The following is a 21,545-nucleotide window of genomic DNA, read 5'->3' as shown; positions in this document are numbered from 1 at the left end:
GGATAAATATGACTTGTTTTTTTACCATTGATGATAAAGCTACTGTTGTGTCATTTTCCAGAAGTAGTAGTAGCAATGCATTTCTCACTCCAGGAGTTGCTTTTGCCCGATACCTTTTAATTGGCTGTTGGAAGAACTTGATTGACACTTTGTCCACACCACTGACTGGCCGCATGGCAGGCAGCTCCAAGGGGCTTGCCTTCATCTTGGGAGCAGAAGGAGCCAAGGAGCAGAACCAAAAGGAGAAGGACTCCATCTGCGTGAGCCTGGATGGACTGAGGAGGGCAGCCCGGCTGAGCTGTGCTCTAGGTACTGCTGCATGTAGGATGTCATGGCAGATTCATAAAATAGGATGGTAACTTTCCTTGAAGGAATTTGGGAGAGAGAAAAGCGGCATCCTGTTCCAGTCTTGGATAGGAACCTGGACTGTAGGACTCCCCATAGACCCCACCTGCCCTACAGCATAGACATATCCAGCCAACTTTTCTTGACACAGCCTGTTGTTGAGATTGCATGGGACTGGGGAGGAAATGCTGGTTAAACAGTAATTGTGTTGTTGCTTTACAGGAGTTGCTGCTAACTGTGCATCTGCTCTTGCCCAAATGGCTGCTGCCTCCTGTGTCCAAGAAGAGAAGGAAGAAAAAGAAATCCAAGAGCCCAGTGATACTATAGCTCAAGGTAACTATGTGATTAAATTACCTACCTTATCTCATATTGCTTGCAAAGATGCAACTGGAAGGTACTTTGCTATATGTAGAAGAAAGACAGAGGGGAGTGCCACTACTGTACACCACTCACTTTAAGGCATATGGGATGTGTGTCTAGAGGCTTCAGTACGTGTCCTGCTGTCCTAGGTTCTTAACATTATGTCACACTTTATATTTTATATAGAACTGAAATCAATGGAACAACAGATGAGCCAACAGCATTTTTGAAATGTGCACTTTTTAAGCCTTCTGATACTAGTACAACCAGAGGGCGTCAGAGAAACAATATTCTTTTTAATATGTTGGGTGGTAATATAAGCTGAGTTTGCGTCCCTCTCCCTGCCTTGTGTATATATCCTTGTGCTGTCTTTTGGCATCATCAGATACTTAAAACTGTTTCTGAATCATGTTAAATGAAGCTGGAATAAAAAAATGGTATATGGATAACATGTGAAAAGTTCTGCATCTCTATACCACTCCTTCAAACCCGGTGGAAGGCAGTAAAGTTAATTTTTGTCTCCAATGGCTGTTTGGAGAAGCACATAAAATGTGTCTGATGACATCTGATTTCTAATGGCAAGAAGACCATAACAAAACAGTGTTGCACAAACAGCCCTGCTTGGCACTTAAATTTGATGTCAAGGTAGAGAAAACAAAACTGAATAGGCCTGAGCACAAACTAGCTTCTGACAACTCTGCTAGATATGGCTGAAGCAAGTTGGCCAGGCCATGCTGAAGCAAAGAGGAGGCAGTAGCGGTGGCCAGAGGCCAACAGGTCTGTTCCATGAAAGCTTGCAAAGCTTCAAAATTTGTTTCCATTCCAATGCAGCATGAAAACTAAGCTTTTCAGAGATTCTCAGAAAAAAGAATGAGGTCCAAATGCTTGTAGTTCAGCTCAAGATTAGTTTTGCTTTGACAAGGGTATCCATTAACAAAAGCTCTCTGGTGAAACTTTTATACGGAAATAGATGTGAAATCCGCAAACTTTTTTTTTCCATAGCAAAGGAGATTTTGGTAAAAATAAATAAATATCCACCCATCCAGCTCCAAAAAGAAACATGTAATATCACTGGCAATCTGCATCTGTTCTGTGGGCAGCAAGATGTGAATTTGGGGGTGGAGGGTGTCAATCTGGCATTGATTTTTTTCCTGCATAAAAGATCAATCAAAAGGGATTTTAATTTTAAAACTGCCTTGTGTTTATTAGGAAGAAATGGGTTTCTCTGGTTTGTTTTTTTGTCTAAAATCCATGTTCTGTTATAGCTTTCGGACTGTATACCTTTGCCATCACCTTATATACAAACCAGTGTTTGTTTAAAAGCTGGAGAAGCTAATGTTTTGGGGTTTTTTTCATGCTGCAGTGAAACAGAAAGTGGAGCAGAAACTGGAGCAGATGGGGAAAGTGCAGGGAGTCTGCCTGCACACTGCTCATGTTTTGTGTATGGATGCAGTCCTTAACGTGGGTCTGGAGATGGGAAGCCACAATCAGGACTGTTGGCCTCATGTGTTCAGGTACTCACCAGCTTTCCAAAAAGAAACAGAATTTATACCATGTTGCCTGAAAGTAATGGACTGAAAAAAAGGACTTTACATGCTGTGGGAGTGTTCTGTGTAAGCAGTGTCAGAATGAATTAACTACCAGTATCTGTAAGAGAAAAGACAGTGCTGTTTTCCACTACTATTCAGAGAGAAAATCAGCCCTTAGAAACTCTGAAGTTACCAGAAGACTGTGGTAGACCCAGGAACCTGAAGGGGCTTTTCAGGCACCTCCACTAAACTATTTGCTATCTAGGCACACAGGAGGCCAAAGGATGTGAGAAGACAGGTTATCTATGTGTAGTCTGAGAGTTAGAGAGTCTGTTTACGGTTTGAGGAACATGTCCTGTGCATCGTATCTGGTTCAGATGTAGAAATCGGTGCCTGTGAATTGGCAGCAGGTTTCCATATAAGCTGGCTTCTCACAGTGATGGGGCTGTGAGGCAGCTGAGAGCTGTACTTGCACTATCCTTCTGACTCGCCTCTGGAGTACAGACCCAAGCATTTCTTCAGTGAGCCTGGTGATTAGCTGGGGGGGAGGAGCTGTTGTTTTGGGGGTTTTATTCATCTTTTGCTTCTCTTGTTTGTTCTCAGGGTGTGTGAGTACATCAGCACGCTGGAGCATACCCACTTCAGTGATGGTGCTTCCCAGCCCTCCCTTACCATCACCCAGTCACAGCAGGCATCTGGAGGGCTGCACCCAGACTCTGAGCCTGGGGAGTCTCCCCAGGCACTGACCCCTGAGCCAGAAACCACCCTCAGCAGCAATCCTGTCATTCAGCCAGTTTCTATCCAGGAACTCATCAAGGAGAGCAGTAAGGGCAGAGCTTTTGACTTCCGTGGAGGCAGCCTGCTGTGTGGGACCAGTGCTGCCAAGGCTGTTCTCACACTCTCCACGCAAGCTGACAGGTAAAAGCAGCTCTGTCAGGAACCAAAATCCCTGTTCCCAAAATAGGACCAAAATGGACCTTTCTGTGGTGCAGTGAGGCCTGATCTTTGTCTGTTGCAGCCACTTGCTTCAACGGTGTTTCACAAGAGAGCTGTGTGTGTCACAACCAGCAGTTCCTAAAAGACCTGGTTTTCTGCATCTCTGCAGTACCTGCCCTGCAGGTCGTGGGCTTGAGTATGTCTGTGCACAGCAGTGAATATGCCAAGTAAAACAAATGCATCCTGAGAGGGGTAGATTTATTGCTTGCATTTAAATTAATCTGTTGTGTTCATTAAAGCAGACAAAATAAGTGGGTGTCTTGTCCTGATAGGAAGGGACTAAGTGACAAGACCAGTTCAGTTAGAAAGCAGCTGCTTCTGTCAGGAACGTATGGACAGCTTGACAGCATGCCCCAGTGTGTCTGGAGGAGGAAGGGCCACCCAAGCATGGTCACAGAATGGCTAGGTTACATGTCCCTATACAACATGGTCTGCAGACTGATCTGTCACAGACTTTTTTGCGATTTCTGCTATTCTTTCGGCAGCCCAGGCTAGAGTTGAAAATTTCCTGGTTTTGCATGCTTCTGATACCCTTTTTTCTCCAGCTGACATTTTGCATTATTGATCTCTGCCCATAGGAGGGCATTATTTGTAAACTCAGAGGAAAAATAATGCATACTGACACTGCTTGTAGGCGTTTGACTTTGTGCGTGGAAAGTACCTTTTGTTCAGGAAGATCACAATACAACTTGGTTCCGAGGATTAGAGAATAGCAGTACTGTAATTTTAATGATGCAGGTTTGATTTCTGCACTGTTACTTCAGTGTGGACATTATTAGGACTCAATCCCCAGTTTCCTAGGACTATAGAAAGTTTTTAATGAAAAGCAACGTCAAAAAATCATATTTGTGTCAATTTGTGGCTGCACCATGTGAAATTTCACTGTGATGTCTGTGGAACCCACCTCCTCTGTAAGCATAAGTTTACTGCTTTAAGGGTACAGATTTTAACTCTTAAATCTTAAGAGCCAATTGCAGCTGAAAATAACAACTCTTGTTTATATTCCTAAATAGCAATTCAGGTGCAGCAACTTTAGGTCTAAGACTTGAATTAATTTGTTTTTCATGTAAGGGTTTGTAATTTCAGATGGAGCAAACTGGTGTAACTCTAAAGTCAGTGAAGCTATGATGATCTGTGCTGTGAGGACTGGGCATATTCTCACTGGTTTTTTGATTACTGGTTCATGAACTGCTTATAGCATTAAGATACCGTAATGGGAAGTGTTGATTCCTTGAAAAAGTGACTTTTCTTTTTAGTACTGCAGTTGAATCTTGGAAGGGTTCTGGTTGGTCCTAGAGCACTCTATTTTCTACCCACCAATTAATAAAGCTTCTGGATCAAAGTCTTTCTGTAGCACTGTATAAATGAAAAAGCCCTCAATAACCCAGTGTGTCACCAAAGGCAACACATAGCAGCCATGTACAGATAAGGGTTTTCCTCTTACATACGCTTAAGTCTGCATCTCATGAATTTTTCAATTAGATTCTGTTCTTTTACTCACAGGCTCTTTGAAGATGCTGCTGACAAGTTAAACTTGATGGCATTGGCAGGCTTCCTTTACCAGCTCAAAAAGGCTTCTCAGGCCCAGCTTTTCCATTCAGTCACAGATACAGTTGATTACTCCCTAGCAATGCCAGGTAAATCACCTGAAGATCCTTTACAGAGTTCTTTGTTTCACATATAACTGTACTGCTTTAAGACTTGCTTTGTATTCTTACAGTTTTAATTTTTCCAATTGCAATTTCAAGGCATAAATAAAACACAGTATTTAATCCAGTAAGATCTTTCTGTAGGAGCAATTCAAAGTCTTTAGAAAAGGTTGAGTGCTTTTTTTGGACAGGGACCACACCCACACCTGCTATGAAACACTTCAGAGGACATTCATTTGGTTCTTGGACTTTGGGGGTGTTAATTATCCACAGATATTTAATCACAGTTCCATTTTGGAGCCCAGAATAAGGAGTAAGGAAATCTGGGTGAACCCTAAACCTAAGACAGTGGATTTAGGTTAGACTTTTGACCGTGGGATAACCTCCAAAGTGTTCAGAAAATGGGTGATAGCAAACAAAGCACACAACTGCAGAATGTTAAAAAGAGTGGTGGGATTTGTCCCACTTGCTCTTCCCCAGCAGAGTGGAGCATATACCTTACAGTACATAGCCTGTAAATTGTCATTTCCATCACTGTCTCAAATAGAGCAGAAGGATTGGACCCAAAGGAAGATATTTCACTTGAATTTGTACCGTGCCTTTAGAAGTTACATTAGTCATACGGGCTTTGTTCTGTCCTGTGGTAGGCGTGGATTTTATCTGGTATATGTCTCCAATTTAATTGGTTTCCCCTCTCCCTGAAGTGCTACTTGTCATTTTCTCAATGTGACACTTCAAGATGTTCATTTTCTGCACTTGCTTGTCTCCAGGCCTTAACATTCATCACTTTATTTTTAACAAATAGTGATCCTCTTATCATGTATGTAGTAGTTAATCAACAGTAGTTAGTAATAATGAAATTAAAATTAGGATAGAGCAATCAATATTTTTTTTTTTTAAATAAAAGTAGTATGCCCCCTGATTATGTCTTTTGTTAGAGATAAAAGCACCAGCATATTTTAAATGAGGAATGAAGTGTCTTTCCAAATGTTGTAAGAGCAACAGAAGATTAATCCCTTTCAATAGGAAATAGCAAGTATTACTGGCTGGGGAACAGAAAAGTATTTTCTCACATTCTCTGCTTTGTATCCTTTGCTTGATAAGAAATGCATGAGGACAAACCAAAGCTAAATAATTTGCAGTTTATATTCTTTCCTGTAGATGTCACCAAAGGTTTTTGCAACTACTATTTTGGGTCTTAATACCAATTATTTAACTCCTTGCTTAACTTCTCTGCACTACTTTTCCAAGTCTTTGTCTTAAAATGTTTGCAAAACAAATGATCACTCTAAATCAAAATAAAGTGTATTTAATAAGTTGTTATTAAAACTTGGGTCCATCTCCCATTCTTTTACCTACACAGGCATAGGCTGTGTTTTACATTGAATTTTTTTTTTCTTTTTCCTTTTTTTTTCCTCCACCACTCTCCCTGCTCCCCCTCCCCCCCCCCGACATAATACTAATAATTTCTAACCTGATTTAAATTCCAATATAGACATCTAGAGATGGAGGACCTGCTGTTGCTTAGTTTCCATTTATTTTCTTATACTTTCTTGTAGGTGAAGTAAAATCTACCCAGGACAGGAGAAGTGCACTTCACTTGTTCCGACTTGGTGATGCCATGCTCAGAATTGTAAGGAGTAAATCTCGTCCGTTGCTCCACCTCATGCGCTGCTGGAGCCTGGTGGCACCTCACCTTGTAGAGGTAGGAGTTGGGGAGAAAATGGGAATGTGTGCAAGAGATGGCAAATCTGAAAAAGATGGAGAAGGCTTAATAGTTCTTCAAATGTATATCAACCCTCAACATTGTCAAATCTGGTTACACTCCTGTTGGGGTATTGAATATACTGTGTTGTATATTGTGATACTGCCACTGAGGAGCGCACTTTTAAATAACTGAAATGGGCAGGTCCAGGAACAGTGTGTTGGATTTTTGGAATATGATACTCCCGCTGTGTCTGTGGTGAAAAAACTGAAACCACCCTAAGAGGTTACTTGTAGCTCCTCCATCTACCTATTTTCCTAGTCAAGGTCTGCACCCTTGCAAGTCTTCCCATGAAAGGATGCAGGCTTTCTTTTTCCAAATAAAGCCAGCTCAACTGGGAAGATGGTGGCATTTTTTCCTTTCCTTCTCCTTTCTTGCGAACCCTGGTCAGTGGCATGCCAGTAGCAGCCACAGAATGGATTTTAGTCATAACAGATGACCTTTCCTCAGCCAAACTTTCAGTCCTAACTAGCAAAATGCTGTGTCTTGACTTCTCGGAGCTTTTTGATTTGTATCATTGGTATGAATAAACGTGCAGTACTTCCTTTCTTTCTCTTGTGAGGTATGTGGTGTCATCTGCCTAGGTCTATTGGGAGCATGCTTCTCTGGAGTTTTAAGATCAGCTGTTCAGTAAATTGCCATAGCGTTTCATTTCATTGACTCAAGAAAATGTGTGGACTATCGTACAGCAGAGTTCAGACATTGGGGAGTCTCAGTGGAATCCCTCTAAGTGAAGTAGATATAGCAGAGAATAGTTTTGTTGTATGCTTTAACAGCCCTTTATCTTGAAAGCTAGTGTCTCACTTGCCTTTGGATGCCAGCCTGAGACCTCTTTAAATATTTTTCGTGTTTTGAACACTTCTACGTCTTTTAAGATCCCAAGCCAGTTTAAACTCAAGTACCTTCCATGTTTTTAGAAAACATGTTTTCCATGTTTAGTCTTTTTGGTTGACTTCAGTGCAGATGAGGGCATTACTGGGAAGGAGCAACGTCAGGGAAAGGACAGAATTTAGCATGACCTACATAGTTGCTCAGAACAGTAACTTTATATCCAGATTCACTGGTGTTTAATTTTTTAATAGCTCTTCCAAAAGTGATGAGAACCTTCTCACTTTAAGTTCCATATATAGCCAAATAAAAAGTGACATTTCGTCATGCATAGATAGGTATGGTGAATATATGCAGAAACTACCTTTTTGAAGAGAAAAATGGTCACGTGGTAGAAACAAAAGACAACATTTCACACAAGTTCTGTTCTGTGGGTTTTAATATTTAATTTATTTATTTTTAGCTTTGTGCTTCTTGAATTGTCAGCAAACCTTCATGCATCTGTGGGACACCAAGCAGCTTAGAGTCTCAGTCATCTGTTTCCGTGGCAGTACTCTCCCATTTTCATTGCAGTGGGGTACCTAGACGTGTTAGTGGTGAAGCTGGTTTTAGGGTTCAGCAGCATGAAGTGCTTACCTCCCTTAAAAGCATCTCACTAAAAGCAAAATTTTGCTTGGACAAACTCTAATACTCCTCCTTTCCCTGCAGGCTGCCTGTCATAAGGAGAGACATGTGTCTCGGAAGGCTGTCTCCTTCATCCATGACATCCTCACTGAAGTGCTGACAGACTGGAATGAGCCTTCTCATTTTCACTTTAATGAGGCACTTTTCCGCCCCTTCGAGCGCATCATGCAGCTAGAGCTGTGTGATGAGGATGTCCAAGACCAGGCAAGTCAGCCCTGATCAGGGTGTCTACATCTGGCCTGCCATGCCCATAAGAAGGATGGTCTCCAGAGTGCACTTGGTCCACTTGAGAGTGTTTCCCAAATTCCCTTCAAATGGTGCCCCTTAATCATCTTCAAGGAATCAGGAGGGCTGTGCCTACCTAAGCCAGCATTGTCGTAGAGCACAGAGACAGTACACCTGGCTTTAAAGCAATTAAATAAAACTTTTCTGTTATCTAGAAAAAAAAAATAATACATTAGTCTAGACTGGCATAGTGAAATCTAGGAATGTGTTTAAAGCCATCCTTGTTCTTTCTGAAGGTCCATCTATGTATAAGTTCTGGGTTTTTGTTTTATCCTTTTAACCTCTCCTACACTGTCTGCAGGTGGTCACCTCTATAGGAGAGTTGGTGGAAATGTGTTCTACCCAGATCCAGTCAGGATGGAGACCCTTGTTCAGTGCCCTGGAAACAGTGCACAGCAGCAGCAAGTCAGAGGTTAAAGAGTACCTTGTAGGAGAATACTCTATGGGTAAGGACTTACTGCACTGACTGTTTCATAAATGCTTTTGTTTCTCTGTCTTATTCCTTGGAGACACAATAACTACCTTAATATATTTAAATGCCCTACCTGAACAGTGGCACTTAGCAAAGTGACACTGCAATACTCCAGGACTGTACGGAAGTACCTGGTTTATTAGTTGGGGTGGGAGGGAAAGCAGAGGTATTGTTCTGACTTTTTATCTTCTAGTTCTGTCAGGTGAGTAGAATGAGAAAGAAATGTTTCAAACCTACTTGAATATTTTTGAGCAAAACAGTAGTGCAGGAGTACTGAGCTTGGCTGGGCTCTTGTCACTGTCCTGCTAGAGAAGGAAGAGCATACTGTATACAACCACCATGTCTCATGTGGGCTGTCTTTCTTACTATGTGAAACATACTGCTCTTATACATCAGGGTAAGTTAGTGTGATAATCTAGGCAAGTGCTTGTCAAGGCACTTAATCACAAGGCTTCAAATTGCTAGCACTATTACAAACTGTGTTTGCTGTAAGAATGATTCTGCATCCCTCCCAGAGAAGTTTGCTTGTATCGAAACAGGGTAATATGGGAAAATCACTTTAATCTGTTCTTTTGCCCCATTAGAAGGTATTTTTAAATGTTACAAGTCATGTGTAAGTGATATGGTTTTCCTCCTAAATTTTGTCTTTCAGATCTGTTATGATCAATCACAAAATGCAAGTGTATACAGCTTTTGAAGAGTGTTAATCTACTTAGGAAAAACAAGCCTATTTTGTTTCTGTATAGTCTGAATAGTTTTCCACATGACTGCTGTCATATTGGCAGTTACTAAGAACTAAACCAGAAACCTCCACTAAACAGAAGTGTTAGCTACTGAGCTGGGTTCAAGAGCTCAAACCTGCTCTTACCATTTGGGCAGGCATAAGCTGATATTTTTCCTAGATAAGGCAAAGGATGGAGTCTGTATTACTTCCTATGAAGGGCTACACGAGTTGCCTCAGGAGCAAGAGAAAGTTTTACTTTGAAGATCATTTCTGTCTCTGCCCAGAATAGAAGAGATTCTACAGATTCAGTTAAATTGTTGAAAAACTGTTGGAAAATCACCTTTATGGGGGATAGGGAAGAGTTCTCATCTTGTTATTTCCACAGGGAAACGCCAGGCTCCGGTGTTTGATGTCTTTGAAGCATTTCTAAACACAGACAGCATCCAGGTCTTTGCCAATGCTGCCACCAGTTATATTATGTGCCTTATGAAGTTTGTCAAAGGACTGGGTAAATATTTTTATTTTCCTTTTATCCTATTAAGTCATGGTATGTCAAACTTGATCCTGCAGAGGAGGAGAATTCAGTTATGTAATACATAGTATAGTAGGGAAGAGAGAGGCAGTAAAGAAATGGAGTCCAGAATACTTTAAAAAAATAAAATCAAGATGAAGGGATTATTTCAGAAACATTTAAGTATCTGCTTAATTTGATCTTACTTTGCATTAGGGCTGGCTTATATTCATTTAATAATTAAAAAAAAACAACCAACCAAACAAAAAAACCCAAAAAACAGAATATTGCAGAAATGGCCTGGCACTGTGTAGTGACAGCATGGATTGTTTGCATCAGAACAGGGTATGTTTTACATTCAGCGATCAAAGCCACATAGCTCCTTTCTACCCTTGCCCACCTCAACAGCAGTAGTTTGGCATATGTGGTGCTGAAAACCTGCTGAACCTTCAGTGAGATCATGAGCATTGCAACTAACAACACTCTGTCCTCATGATTATTTTTTTTTTTATTGTGTTACTGAGGGCAGTGGAGATCAGGCATGTCAAGTCAAGGTGACCCTGCAGAGTAATTGTGGTGCTTCACCAAACTTCAGAACAAAGGCAAATGGTGTTGGGTCATTCTGCCCCCGTGTTTTTGTTCCCTGGCTTGCCTTGATCATTAGAATTTGACACTTTTCATTGAACTGTGGCAATGATTCCCTTCCCCCCCGCCCCCCGCCATGTAAATTGCAAAAACTTCTGATGAGTGGTAAAATGGGGCTTTTTTTTTCTTCTAAAGTATATTAATTCACTGGGGTATCTAGGTCTGTAAGCAACTCCCTTTGATTTAAATGAAGCACCTAACTGCAGCAGATCTAGTCTTTAATGTTACTCTCTTCTTATAAAGCTATTTCACCATTGATTTCAATGGGGGCAGAATTCAGCTTGTGATGACAGACCGGAATTGTAGTTATCACTACAAAAAAGAAACAAACTTGCATGTCTGGTACCAGTAGAAGGAACTCATGTTCCTTCTGGAGAACTTAAAAGCCTGTCTTGTATTTCTTTAGGTTTCTTACTTTCATGAGGTAAGTTTGTCCCCTTTATGGTTACATGTCAAAAAGCAAGATCTTTTTTTTTATCAAAGGTAGTTTGACTATGGGATACTTCAGTACTGAGCAATAGCAAATATACTACCATTTATGTGCATTTTAACGTAAAACAAAAGGATTCAAACTTCATCGCTTGGCTTGGCTGATCTCAATAGTAGGCAAGACTTTAAAATACATGATGGAGGGAATAGTTAAGGGCATAGAAAAGCAAATAAATGTAGTGAGAGGAGAATACAGTAGGATTTAATAAAAGGATTTAATATTTATCTTGTGGTTTTTATGAGAGGAATAGCTTTTAAGGCAATAAAATGTTAATGTATATAGGCTAAACTGGAAAAATGGTTATGAGCCAAGTATTTTAGGGTGGGCAGAACATTGGCTGAGAGGGGAGGAAAACAAGCTGTGCAGACAGAGAAAATGCTGGAGTGAATGGAGTTAATCCAGGGAGGAGCGCTGCAACAGGATGCCTTGGAACTGATCTGCTTATTTAATACACTTAACGAAGTGTTTTAAATACACTTATTTAATACACTTAATGAAGCTGACCTTAAAGTAGGAGTCTGCTGATGCCACAGAGTTAGTAATACCTGTGATATTGAGACACTAGAGCCTCAGGATATCATACAGTTGAAACTGTGAGACCTTGACACCTGAATTGGACAGCAGAAGGAAATACTGTAGCACAAGTTATAACATGGTGTATTTAAGGAGTAAATAAACTAAAAGGAAGAACTTGTGGTAGAAGAATTTTCCAGGGCACTGGGGTGCAAATGAATAGAAAAATATGAGTATATTAATTGAGCAATGGGTGAATATGTATAAACTGTGACCAATATTACTGTATTATTTGTGTGAGAATCATCTGATTATCATCTAACAAGATCAAACAAAGGATGTTTTCTGGATTCTGTTGGGCCACAACTGAATGAAAAAGGAAAACTAATGCTATGTTTGTTTCTCTTCTTCTGTCCTTCCCAATGCTGTCTTTCCTATCCCCAGGGGAAGTAGACTGTAAGGAGATGGGTGACTGTGTGCCAGGATCAGGATCTGCATCTACAGACTTGTGCCTTCCCGCGCTTGATTACCTCAGGAGATGTTCTCAGGTATGATGAACAATCTTATACAAGTACTAACCTGGCCTAGGAAACACTTCTGACCTCTAGGCTTTGCATCATGGTTAGATGGTTTGCATGAACACAACAGAATCCGTGGTAAACCTGATAGCAATAACCTGCACTGCAGATGGAGAGTGGCGATCTGAAGGAATCTCATACCTTCTAGGCCAGCTAACGATGGGAAAACTGAGGAGACAAAAACACTCAGACCCAAGGAGCATGTGGGAGAATGTGAATGTTCAAAACCTAGTAGTAACATATTCAAAGCTACATTTGTTCTTATTTAAACAGTTACTGTAAACAGTGTTGGGAATGAAAGAGGAAAAAAAAAAAAAAACCCTGAGAATTCTCAGATCCTGAGAAGAGCAACAGGTTACCCCCTCTAAAATGCAGCAGCAGCTTATCTGTACCATGAAAACATATCTGAAGCTCAGGGCAAATCTCTAATAATTAGAACGCTGGCATGTTTCCTGTAATCTCCTTGCACACAGCACAGATTATTATCCAGGGTTATTAGGATGGTTTTTTTGTCTGATTTTATAACGTTGTTTGTATTTTTGTAGTATCTACAGGTCTTTTTGTTGGACCCAGGCCATGTTTTTTCTGGGTACAATACAAATGCATAACAAAGGATGTTACCATAGCTGAAAGGACTTAATATCTAAATTCAGAGATAACGGGTAGATTCGGTACACAGACTTAGAGGAGAAGGAAAGAATAAGGCAGCTCAGAATAATAAACAGCAGACACATCAAGCTGTACTTGCTATCTTGTTCACCTAAAAAAGATTCATGAATATCTATGTATATATCTAATGTATGTTCTATCTATATACTATGTGCGTCACATCACTCTTCCTCATCCTTACAAACCCCAGTCTGCAGTGAGGCAGAAATATTTTCTCCTCTTTAAAAGAGGCAGCCATTTTTATCTTGTTATACCTTTTAACTAGCCAGCAGAATAACAACAGGAATGACTAAAGAGAAATCCTGTCTGTATATTGCAAATACATGGTTTACTTTAGAAAGGCCTGATAAAATATTGGTAGCATCCCAGCTATACCACAATTCTGCAAAGTTTGTATTTGTTGTGTAATGGACAACCCAGGCAATGAAGCTCTGAAGTAAACCTGTACAGGTCTTTTTATCAGTATTTACTTAGTCCTTCAGAGCTCCAAAATATTCTGTGTACAGCTAATGGAGCTTCTTAGGTCATAGGTGCAATCAGTAAGTAGTAACATTTGTCTGTCACAAATGAGGAGGGAGCTCTTCTGAAAAATGTGTTATTTAAATTGCCTTTCTCCCTCTCTTTCACCCCCTCGACCCCTTACTTGTCAATAAACAGAAGACTTCTGGCCTCTACTTGTGTTTTTCATTTACACTATTGCTGGATGAACAGAGCAGATGCTGACTTTATGCTGTTTCATACCTTTTATTTTACATACCTGTGTTGTATGTGATAGCTTTTACAAACTTTCCCATATATATTTATCTTTTCTTCTCTTTTTTCCTCTCTCTCCCCTCCCCTCCCCCACCAGTTGTTAGCCAAAATCTATAAAATGCCCTTGAAACCCATCTTCCTCAGTGGCCGGCTGGTTAACTTGCCCCGAAGAGTGCAGGAACAGTCAGCCAGCAGTGAGGATGGTATTGAGTGCATCCTTTCTGACTTTGATGACGACACTGGTAAGCTCATTGAAAGCAGTAAATGCAGAATTAATAATTTCCTTCTTTCACATGTCACTATAAATTTTGCCAACTGCTGAAAGCAAAAAGGAGGTGAAAAGCTTCATAGTTTATTGTCTCCTTGTTGTCTACACAGAGACATGTGTGCACACAAGAGCTTGGAAGCTCAGGTCACATCGCCTTCTTTATGTTAAAAGATACAGCTCATATATGAGAAAAATACAACCCCTGTCTTGGGACAAGATACTAATATTTTAATTAATATTTTAACAATATTTTAATTAATAATATTCTAATTATCCTGATATTCATAATACAACCAGTATTTTATTTCTGAGAGCTAACACAAAAATACTGTCTAGACCACAGCTGAATTAAAGGAGTGAAAACCTTTTAAGGTTGGTATTGGCAGGCCTGCCTTTAACAGAAAAAATATCAATGTCGAGTTAGAGTTTAGAAAAATGAAGAATACTTGTTTAAGTATGTTTCCAAATTTATGTCCTGTGGTCTGTTGAATTAAGTGGTATATTTCTCAAGTCCATAAAAAAGCACTCTGACCTCCAGAAGAACAAGCAGCATTTGTCTCCTGATTATTTGTGTGGCTCATATGGGTTGTGGATTAATCAGGTGTTTGATGAACTTAATCAGGTGTTTGATGAACTAGATCTGTGTGGAGCCAAGCGGTAGAGGAATGCAGCCTTACTGCTTCTGGACTCATGACGGCCCTTCGAAGCAGTACAGTCGCTTCTGAATATCTGAACTACTGATACTGAACACTGTTCCAACCTGGCTGCTTCTGTGAAGAGCCAGCTCCAACCAGGCAGAAAGCAGGCTGACTCCAATGCGTTTCATTCATATGCCTCACCAGAATGACTCTTGGTACCTACTTTTATCTAGGCCCTTCCACCACATGGATTGTCCTGTTCCATTGCTACCCTGGATAAAGGAGAGAAAAGCTACTCTCTGAAAAAAACAAACCACAAGTCCTAGTTTTGTTGTGGTTTGGGTTTTTTTCTAAAAAACTTTTACTTTCTTCTTTCTATATTTGGGGTGTTTCTCTCTCTGGAAATTTTAGGATGTTCACCTGTGATGTGGGAGACCCAGGTCACTGAAGTCTCTGAGTCAGGCTTGGGACTTGACCTAGGGTCTCCCCACCTCCGGTGAGCCCCACTTGCCTACTGTTCTGAACTGGCTCTGCCTATCAATGCCTTGCTTGCTGTGAATAGACACACCACCCTGCAGCAAAGAAACCCTCTGATCTGGTTCTTGTCAGAGCTAAGCACCGAAACTTTCATCCAATTTTTACTTAGCTGGTAATGGTATTAGAACATTGCTAGGGAAACTGACTTTACAAAGACAGAAGACAGTGCTTAATCTGGCACTCTAGTGCTGAAAGTCAGTACCCAGACGGGGCAAAATGTTCTAGCCTACTTTGCCATATGGTGGTGCGGTATATTTTCATAGTGTATTTGATTCCATGCCAAACTCTTCAAGAGGGTGTTTCTAAAAGATACTCAGTTCTTCCAGATTTTAAGATACCCAGATTTCGTGCTGAGTGATTTGTGCTGTTTCCTTATGACTCCAAACAATGTTACCATACATACTGCCCTGTGGAAGTGGTGTGAATAAATAAATGATCAACCCAGTTACTAAGTAATGATTTCACTGTGTTTTCCTTGATTCTCGGGAAGACTCTTGCAGTCAGCAAACTCAGTGCATCTTATACAAAGTTCCCTTGCAGCCTTTTTTATTGCTTTTGGAATGTAATTAGCCAGCAAGCATCATGCAGACACAGACTACAACAGCATGGCTACCAGTGGGAGAGAAGGAGGGCTTATTAGTGAACCAAAGTAAAACCCATGTTATCCTAATAAACCAACAGCCTTTTAAAGAGACTTAGCTCAAGAATAACACTATATATTGCAGGAGCATTGTGAGTGTAATATGCAAGATCCTTCTAGTCATTCATAATATCATGGGGAACTAGCAAGTACTTAAGTGATCTGTGAAAAATTAAAGGGCAGCAATTCCTAACCACCTTCAAAATTGTATGGAAAACTAGTTGTATCCCATAATCTTTTAGGGATATATGTTTGCTAATATAGATATGCACTCACAGTACTACCTGTATCCTAACTGCTGTTCTGGTAGTTATCCAGCTCTGACATATCCACATTTAAAACTCTTCTATCTGTGTCCTCTTAACATCTAAAGATGGCATGTGAGGCAGCCTGATGATACTTTGTGAGGCTTTATTACTGTTCAGGTCTGGGTACCAAATAAGAGACAGTTAAATCATGGCTAGTCACCTTAGGATCCTTACCTAAAAGCATAACCTAAATGGGTACAAACTATTCTGGACAGCATTTGCAACGGTAGTGACATGCGTAAAATGTCCCATTAAAAAATTAAAAAAACCCTCCAAGGTTAAAGAGACTGGCATAGTGGTAGTAGTAAACTAAGAAAGAAGACCAGAACAAGATGGAGGAGGAAGGATGGGACAAAACACAAACTTAGTAGAATGGGAAGGAAAAGGAGAACATCATTTCAAAAATTGATACTGCCCACAACCATTACACAGCAACAGTGAACATGCAAGAACCCATAATCTTTAAGTTAATTAATTTCTTAGCCTCCATCACTTTGTGAGGGCAAGTTCCACCTGTGGTCAATACAGTATCTCACTCATGGCTTTTAATCTTTGTTTCCTTACTTGTAGGCCTTATCAATGTCTGGATTATTCTGCTGGAAGAATTAACAACTGCCATATCCAACTGTCCCCGCCAGCACCAGCCTCCTACTTTGGATCTGCTCTTTGAATTGCTGAGGGACGTTGCCAAGATACCTGGTAATGAAAGGGCTTGATAAAATGTGAGCTAGTAGAGCCCTGACCCGAACCTCTTGGAATCCTAAACCACTTTTGTAAAGTGGTTACTCATGCTAGAGCTGCACAGAGACAGTCTCAAGTAGAAAGGGATTTTCTCAGAGCGTGATCTGTTGTTCCAGTTAGTGCATTGTTCTGTGTTGACAAAAGCCATCTTGTAAGAGTGTGTTGAACATACTGTTACCTTTATTGCACAAATAAAGAGGTGCAGTACTCTATTGATGTCCTAGCCACAGAAAAAGTTTGCCTGGTGTCCAGGAAATGGAAAAAGAAAATTATATAGTCCTGTGGACCTGCTGGGAAAGACAGTAGGTAAATAGTTGGCTAAATGTTCATATACTACCTCACAACTAGATCCAAAACTGCTTACCCCTCTGATCCTACAAAAAAAGTTTCAGAACGTGCTTTCTTTAGCACAGCCCCTGGCCTCAAGCTTGGAACAACTTGGCAAATTTACTGTGCATGTAGGCTTTGCAAGCAAAAATGTACAACCATCACTGTGTTTGCTTTAAGGCCCAGGATTTGGCATTTACGCAGTTGTACATCTTCTTCTTCCCACGATGTCTCTTTGGCTCCATCGCAGCCATGGTGACCATTCTTACTGGGATGTGGCATCTGCTAATTTCAAGCATGCCATTGGCCTTTCCTGTGAACTCGTAGTGGAGCACATTCAAAATTTCATACACTCAGGTATGTCATTGCACCGTCACATCTACTGACAGTCATCAGTGGCATGTTACTGAATAGCTGCTTGGGGAGATGGTTTCATTGCTTTTTGGTTACTCAGGCATAAAATAAGAGGAAGAGGGTTGAAAATTTCTGTTTCGGGTTTTTTTTCTTTCCTTACAGGGTTTAGAATTATGGAAGAAGTTAATTTGTAAGGGACCTAGGGCAGTTATTTAGTCCAGCCTCCGCTCAGAGCAGGGATATCTTCAAAATTAAATCATCACAGTCTGTATTGTGCTTTCCAAAAGAAGATATTAAGACTTCCATCATAAAGAACTAGAATATTCAGAAACAGGATCTAGCAGAATTCCTCCAGTACCAGTTAAGCCCAGAGATTTTATATTGTTAGCATCAAAAGGACTGTTCTTATTTCAGTTTGATGTGATGAATGTTTCAAAATTGAACTCTAGCGATAGTTGCATAAAAAGATTTGGTTTTGCAAAGTCTCTGAATAGCAGTAAGTGTAGGAAGACTGTTTATAATGAAAAGGCAATGATGTTAAAACCAGTCTGTGTCTCTTCCTTATAGATATTGGTTATGAAAATATGATCAATACTATGCTGAAAGACCTTTTCAAGTTGCTGGTAGCCTGTGTAGCAGAACCAACAGAAATTATTTCCAGAGTTGGCTGCTCTTGTATCAGGTAACACAGTCTATTCACTCTGTTAGCATATTCAAAAAAAATAAAGATGTCTTTATATCTTTGAAGAACTTGTGGACTGATTAAGTTGGCTAACATCTCAGAAAAAGTCTACAATATATCTATCTCTTGTTATTTGAATAATGAATTTTAGACTTACTAACCTTTTCTTGCTGTTTTCTGTCTGCTTCAGACAGAACCTGCAATTTTAGGCATTGCTATATGTATCATTCCCGTAAAAAGCACTTGTATGTTACTTACATGCAGTTAGTCAATAATTAATCCTTAGGAAAAATAACCAAGGGCCTTTCTGTTGGAATTCAGAGGTCTTTAGAGGTAATTAATACCTTTCACAGTCTTCAGGTTATTACAGTCATAATCAAAATAAGCACTGCATTATATACTTATGCAATATGTGGTTCTTGTCCCGGCAAGATGACTACTTAAAAGCAAAGGGAAAAAAAAAAGCCAAAACTACCGTGTAATTACAAAAATAGGCCAGGGTAACAACTGAGGAAATTGGATATCATTAGCTAGCTGCTGAGTAGGCCTTTTGTTCTGTTTTCGACCTTCTCCCATTACAAGTAAGAATTGTCTAGTTCTGTCTTGAACATGCTAATGTTTTTCTGTGTCCTTGCAGGTATGTGTTAGTGACAGCAGGGCCTGTTTTTACTGAAGAGATGTGGAGGCTTGCGTGTTGTGCCTTGCAGGATGCGTTCTCTGCCACTCTGGAGCCAGTAAAGGTACCCTGCCTTTTTGCTGACAGTCAAAATGTAATCACACTAGTTATAGACTGACTAACTTTTGACAAGCTGATTTTTTCTTTTTCAGAAAAGTTTTTGGGTACAGAGCTAAGAAAAGAAGCATAAGGATTATGTGGTAGCTTTTGCTATTTTGTCAGTTTTGTTATTTTGTCAATGAAAGGTGTTGGATCAACAATGGAGATTGAAATCAGTTTTTCTAAACATGTGCAGACACCACTAGTCACTCATAGTCCAGACTTACTTTAAATTGCCCTGCCAGTATGAAATCAGAAGAGTTTAATAGGTGAAAACTTACCTTTTGATCTATTTCTTCCTCTGGATTGGCTAAAATTAGACAGAAGACAAAGTTGCTTACTTGATCCTGTAGCTGTATGCTCCTTATAGACTATTTCTCAACTCACTGTCTTTCTTGTAACAAAAACATCCTCATCACAAGCCAGACTACGTAAGAAGTAGTAATGCCTTTGCATCAAATACATCAAATGCTAAATAGCAGGTGACTGGCTTATGGTAATGGGACAGATCACTCTGAATCTTGTATTACACATGAACAGGCTGGACAATGCTACAGTCATTGACTTCATTTAACGCACAGTGAAAGTCTGATGTTGTGTCTCTCTATAGAACCTGTTGGGCTATTTCCACAGTGGTTCCGAAAGCTTTAGTGGAGATGCCTGTGAAGTGAAGGTGGCAGCCCCCTCCCTCTCGCCAAGTGCTGAAGCTGAATACTGGAGAATCAGAGCCATGGCACAACAGGTACTGACTGACATTTCAGGGGAAGTCGGAGAACCTTTTAAAATTGAAGCTTTTCTTTATGAAAGTACACCTTTACTAACACCTTCCTCACAAACCCTATGGGCAAAGACTTCCTCATCACCAGGCTAACATTTATTTGTCTAACTAGTATTGAGAACAAGTAATAAAAACTAGAAAAAAAAACCCTTGAAACTGTCCCCCTGTAAGTAGGAATTAGGAATGCCTAGGGTGGGGGAAGATGCATAGGTACCTGAGGAGGACTAACGATAAGCCTATTGTGCGGGCCTATCTTTAAAAAAGGCAACCCTAGTGTACGTCAGTGGAAATGTTTCTGATGGAGAAAAGGAAATAGTAGTGGCACTATGAATTCTCATCTAGAATGTCATATACATTTTTAATTACTCTGTTAAAGAATGGTAATTTCAAAGGGCAAAAAATGTACTAGAACAGAGACTGTGATATGAAACTAGAAAAACAAGATTTGTTCAACTTATCAAAGCAGAGTTTGAAGAGGAATGCAGGTTTTTTCTCTATGAATACCTGCGTATAGATTGCAGAGAAGAAAAAGAGTTACTGAGAACTAGAGGATAATGCAGACATTTAACAAATTATTTAAAACTCCCCACTAACTCCTAATCAGCAGAGCAAGCTTGGAGACAGCCTTCTCAGGGTCCTTTTGACTACAATGGAGGTTGTTCATTTTATGAAAGTGGTTGTACGAAACAAGTTCATTGAAATACAGCAGACTGAACTTAATGACCTGCAGGGTACCATAAAACTGTAAATACGGTGTGACAGTTTCAGCATGGGAAAGCAGCTGGATTAAAAGAGCCAACAGATGTTTGGTGTCAATTTCTGACTTGATTAATCATACCTTGATGCTGCTTGAAAATCTGAGACACACAGACCAGGATTTGTGATCACAAATAATGGGGCAGTGGCAGACTTTGTTGGAATAGAAAAAATGTTTTCAATTAAGTTTTAAAGATGAAGAACTCAAGAAAGCAGGGAACGTGGTGTTTATACTTTTCTTGTACACATTCTCAGTGGCAGTCCCTGAGTCCTTCTCAGTGGGATTTGACACAACTACTAAGCTACAAAACAAAGCTACAGCAACTGAGAGTTGTTTCCCCATTTCCTACCCAAAGAATTGCAAGTTAGGTGTCTGTTGTATCTTCATGGCTGAAAACAAGCCTTCCAACAACCAGCCTTTCTAGGTACAACAGGCTAACTATGCAAACAGGTCCTTGTCTCCACTATAGATGATATTTTCTGATAGTGGTATACAGACAGCAGAAAGCTTGTTTCGGTGCTTGGTATTATACCTTATACAAGTTCGAAGAAAGAGATGCCTGCCCTTTGCCCTGTGCTCTGCTGTGTGTCTGGAGGTAGCCCATGGCTCTGAGGCTGTTTTACCAAAGCAGCATGCTGCAGGGAAGGTCTGCCTGGGGGGATACTTTGCATTCACTCCATCACTGTAAAATAAGTTATCATAGCAGATCTTTCACAATGCAGGAAATCCTGTTCTCGGGACCCCCAGGGACCCAGTGCAAGTGAGAAACTGATTGTTTTATGTAACTGGTTGTTTTCTAGGTCTTCATGCTGGAGACTCAGTGCTCCCCAAAGACCCCAAGCAACAAGGAAGGGTTTGAACATGCCCAGTCGTGTGTGCTCATCATTGACCTGCCAACAGATAAGAAACCAAATGGGCATACCCAGAGAAGGTAAAATATCTTC

At 40.3% G+C, this 21,545-nt stretch overlaps 1 protein-coding gene across 1 annotated transcript in view; it reads left to right on the top strand.

The window, feature by feature from the left end:
• ARFGEF3 (ARFGEF family member 3) overlaps positions 1–21,545 on the top strand; it is a 92,478-nt gene that overhangs the window by 65,038 nt on the left and 5,895 nt on the right. Inside the window, exons 16-32 of the mRNA XM_075707898.1 lie at positions 94–309; positions 568–678; positions 2,069–2,219; positions 2,838–3,152; positions 4,734–4,867; positions 6,439–6,584; positions 8,181–8,360; positions 8,743–8,887; positions 10,023–10,145; positions 12,241–12,344; positions 13,894–14,038; positions 16,758–16,886; positions 17,436–17,612; positions 18,177–18,291; positions 18,929–19,031; positions 19,677–19,808; positions 21,402–21,532. Of these exons, the coding sequence (XP_075564013.1) occupies positions 94–309; positions 568–678; positions 2,069–2,219; positions 2,838–3,152; positions 4,734–4,867; positions 6,439–6,584; positions 8,181–8,360; positions 8,743–8,887; positions 10,023–10,145; positions 12,241–12,344; positions 13,894–14,038; positions 16,758–16,886; positions 17,436–17,612; positions 18,177–18,291; positions 18,929–19,031; positions 19,677–19,808; positions 21,402–21,532 (2,557 nt within the window). The remainder of the gene's footprint in view (positions 1–93; positions 310–567; positions 679–2,068; positions 2,220–2,837; positions 3,153–4,733; positions 4,868–6,438; positions 6,585–8,180; positions 8,361–8,742; positions 8,888–10,022; positions 10,146–12,240; positions 12,345–13,893; positions 14,039–16,757; positions 16,887–17,435; positions 17,613–18,176; positions 18,292–18,928; positions 19,032–19,676; positions 19,809–21,401; positions 21,533–21,545) is intronic.

Source organism: Pelecanus crispus, chromosome 3, assembly GCF_030463565.1.
Source record: "Pelecanus crispus isolate bPelCri1 chromosome 3, bPelCri1.pri, whole genome shotgun sequence".
Lineage (NCBI taxonomy): Eukaryota > Metazoa > Chordata > Aves > Pelecaniformes > Pelecanidae > Pelecanus > Pelecanus crispus.
Note: the sequence above shows the minus strand (reverse complement) of the source record. Positions and strands in the feature narration are given on the sequence as shown.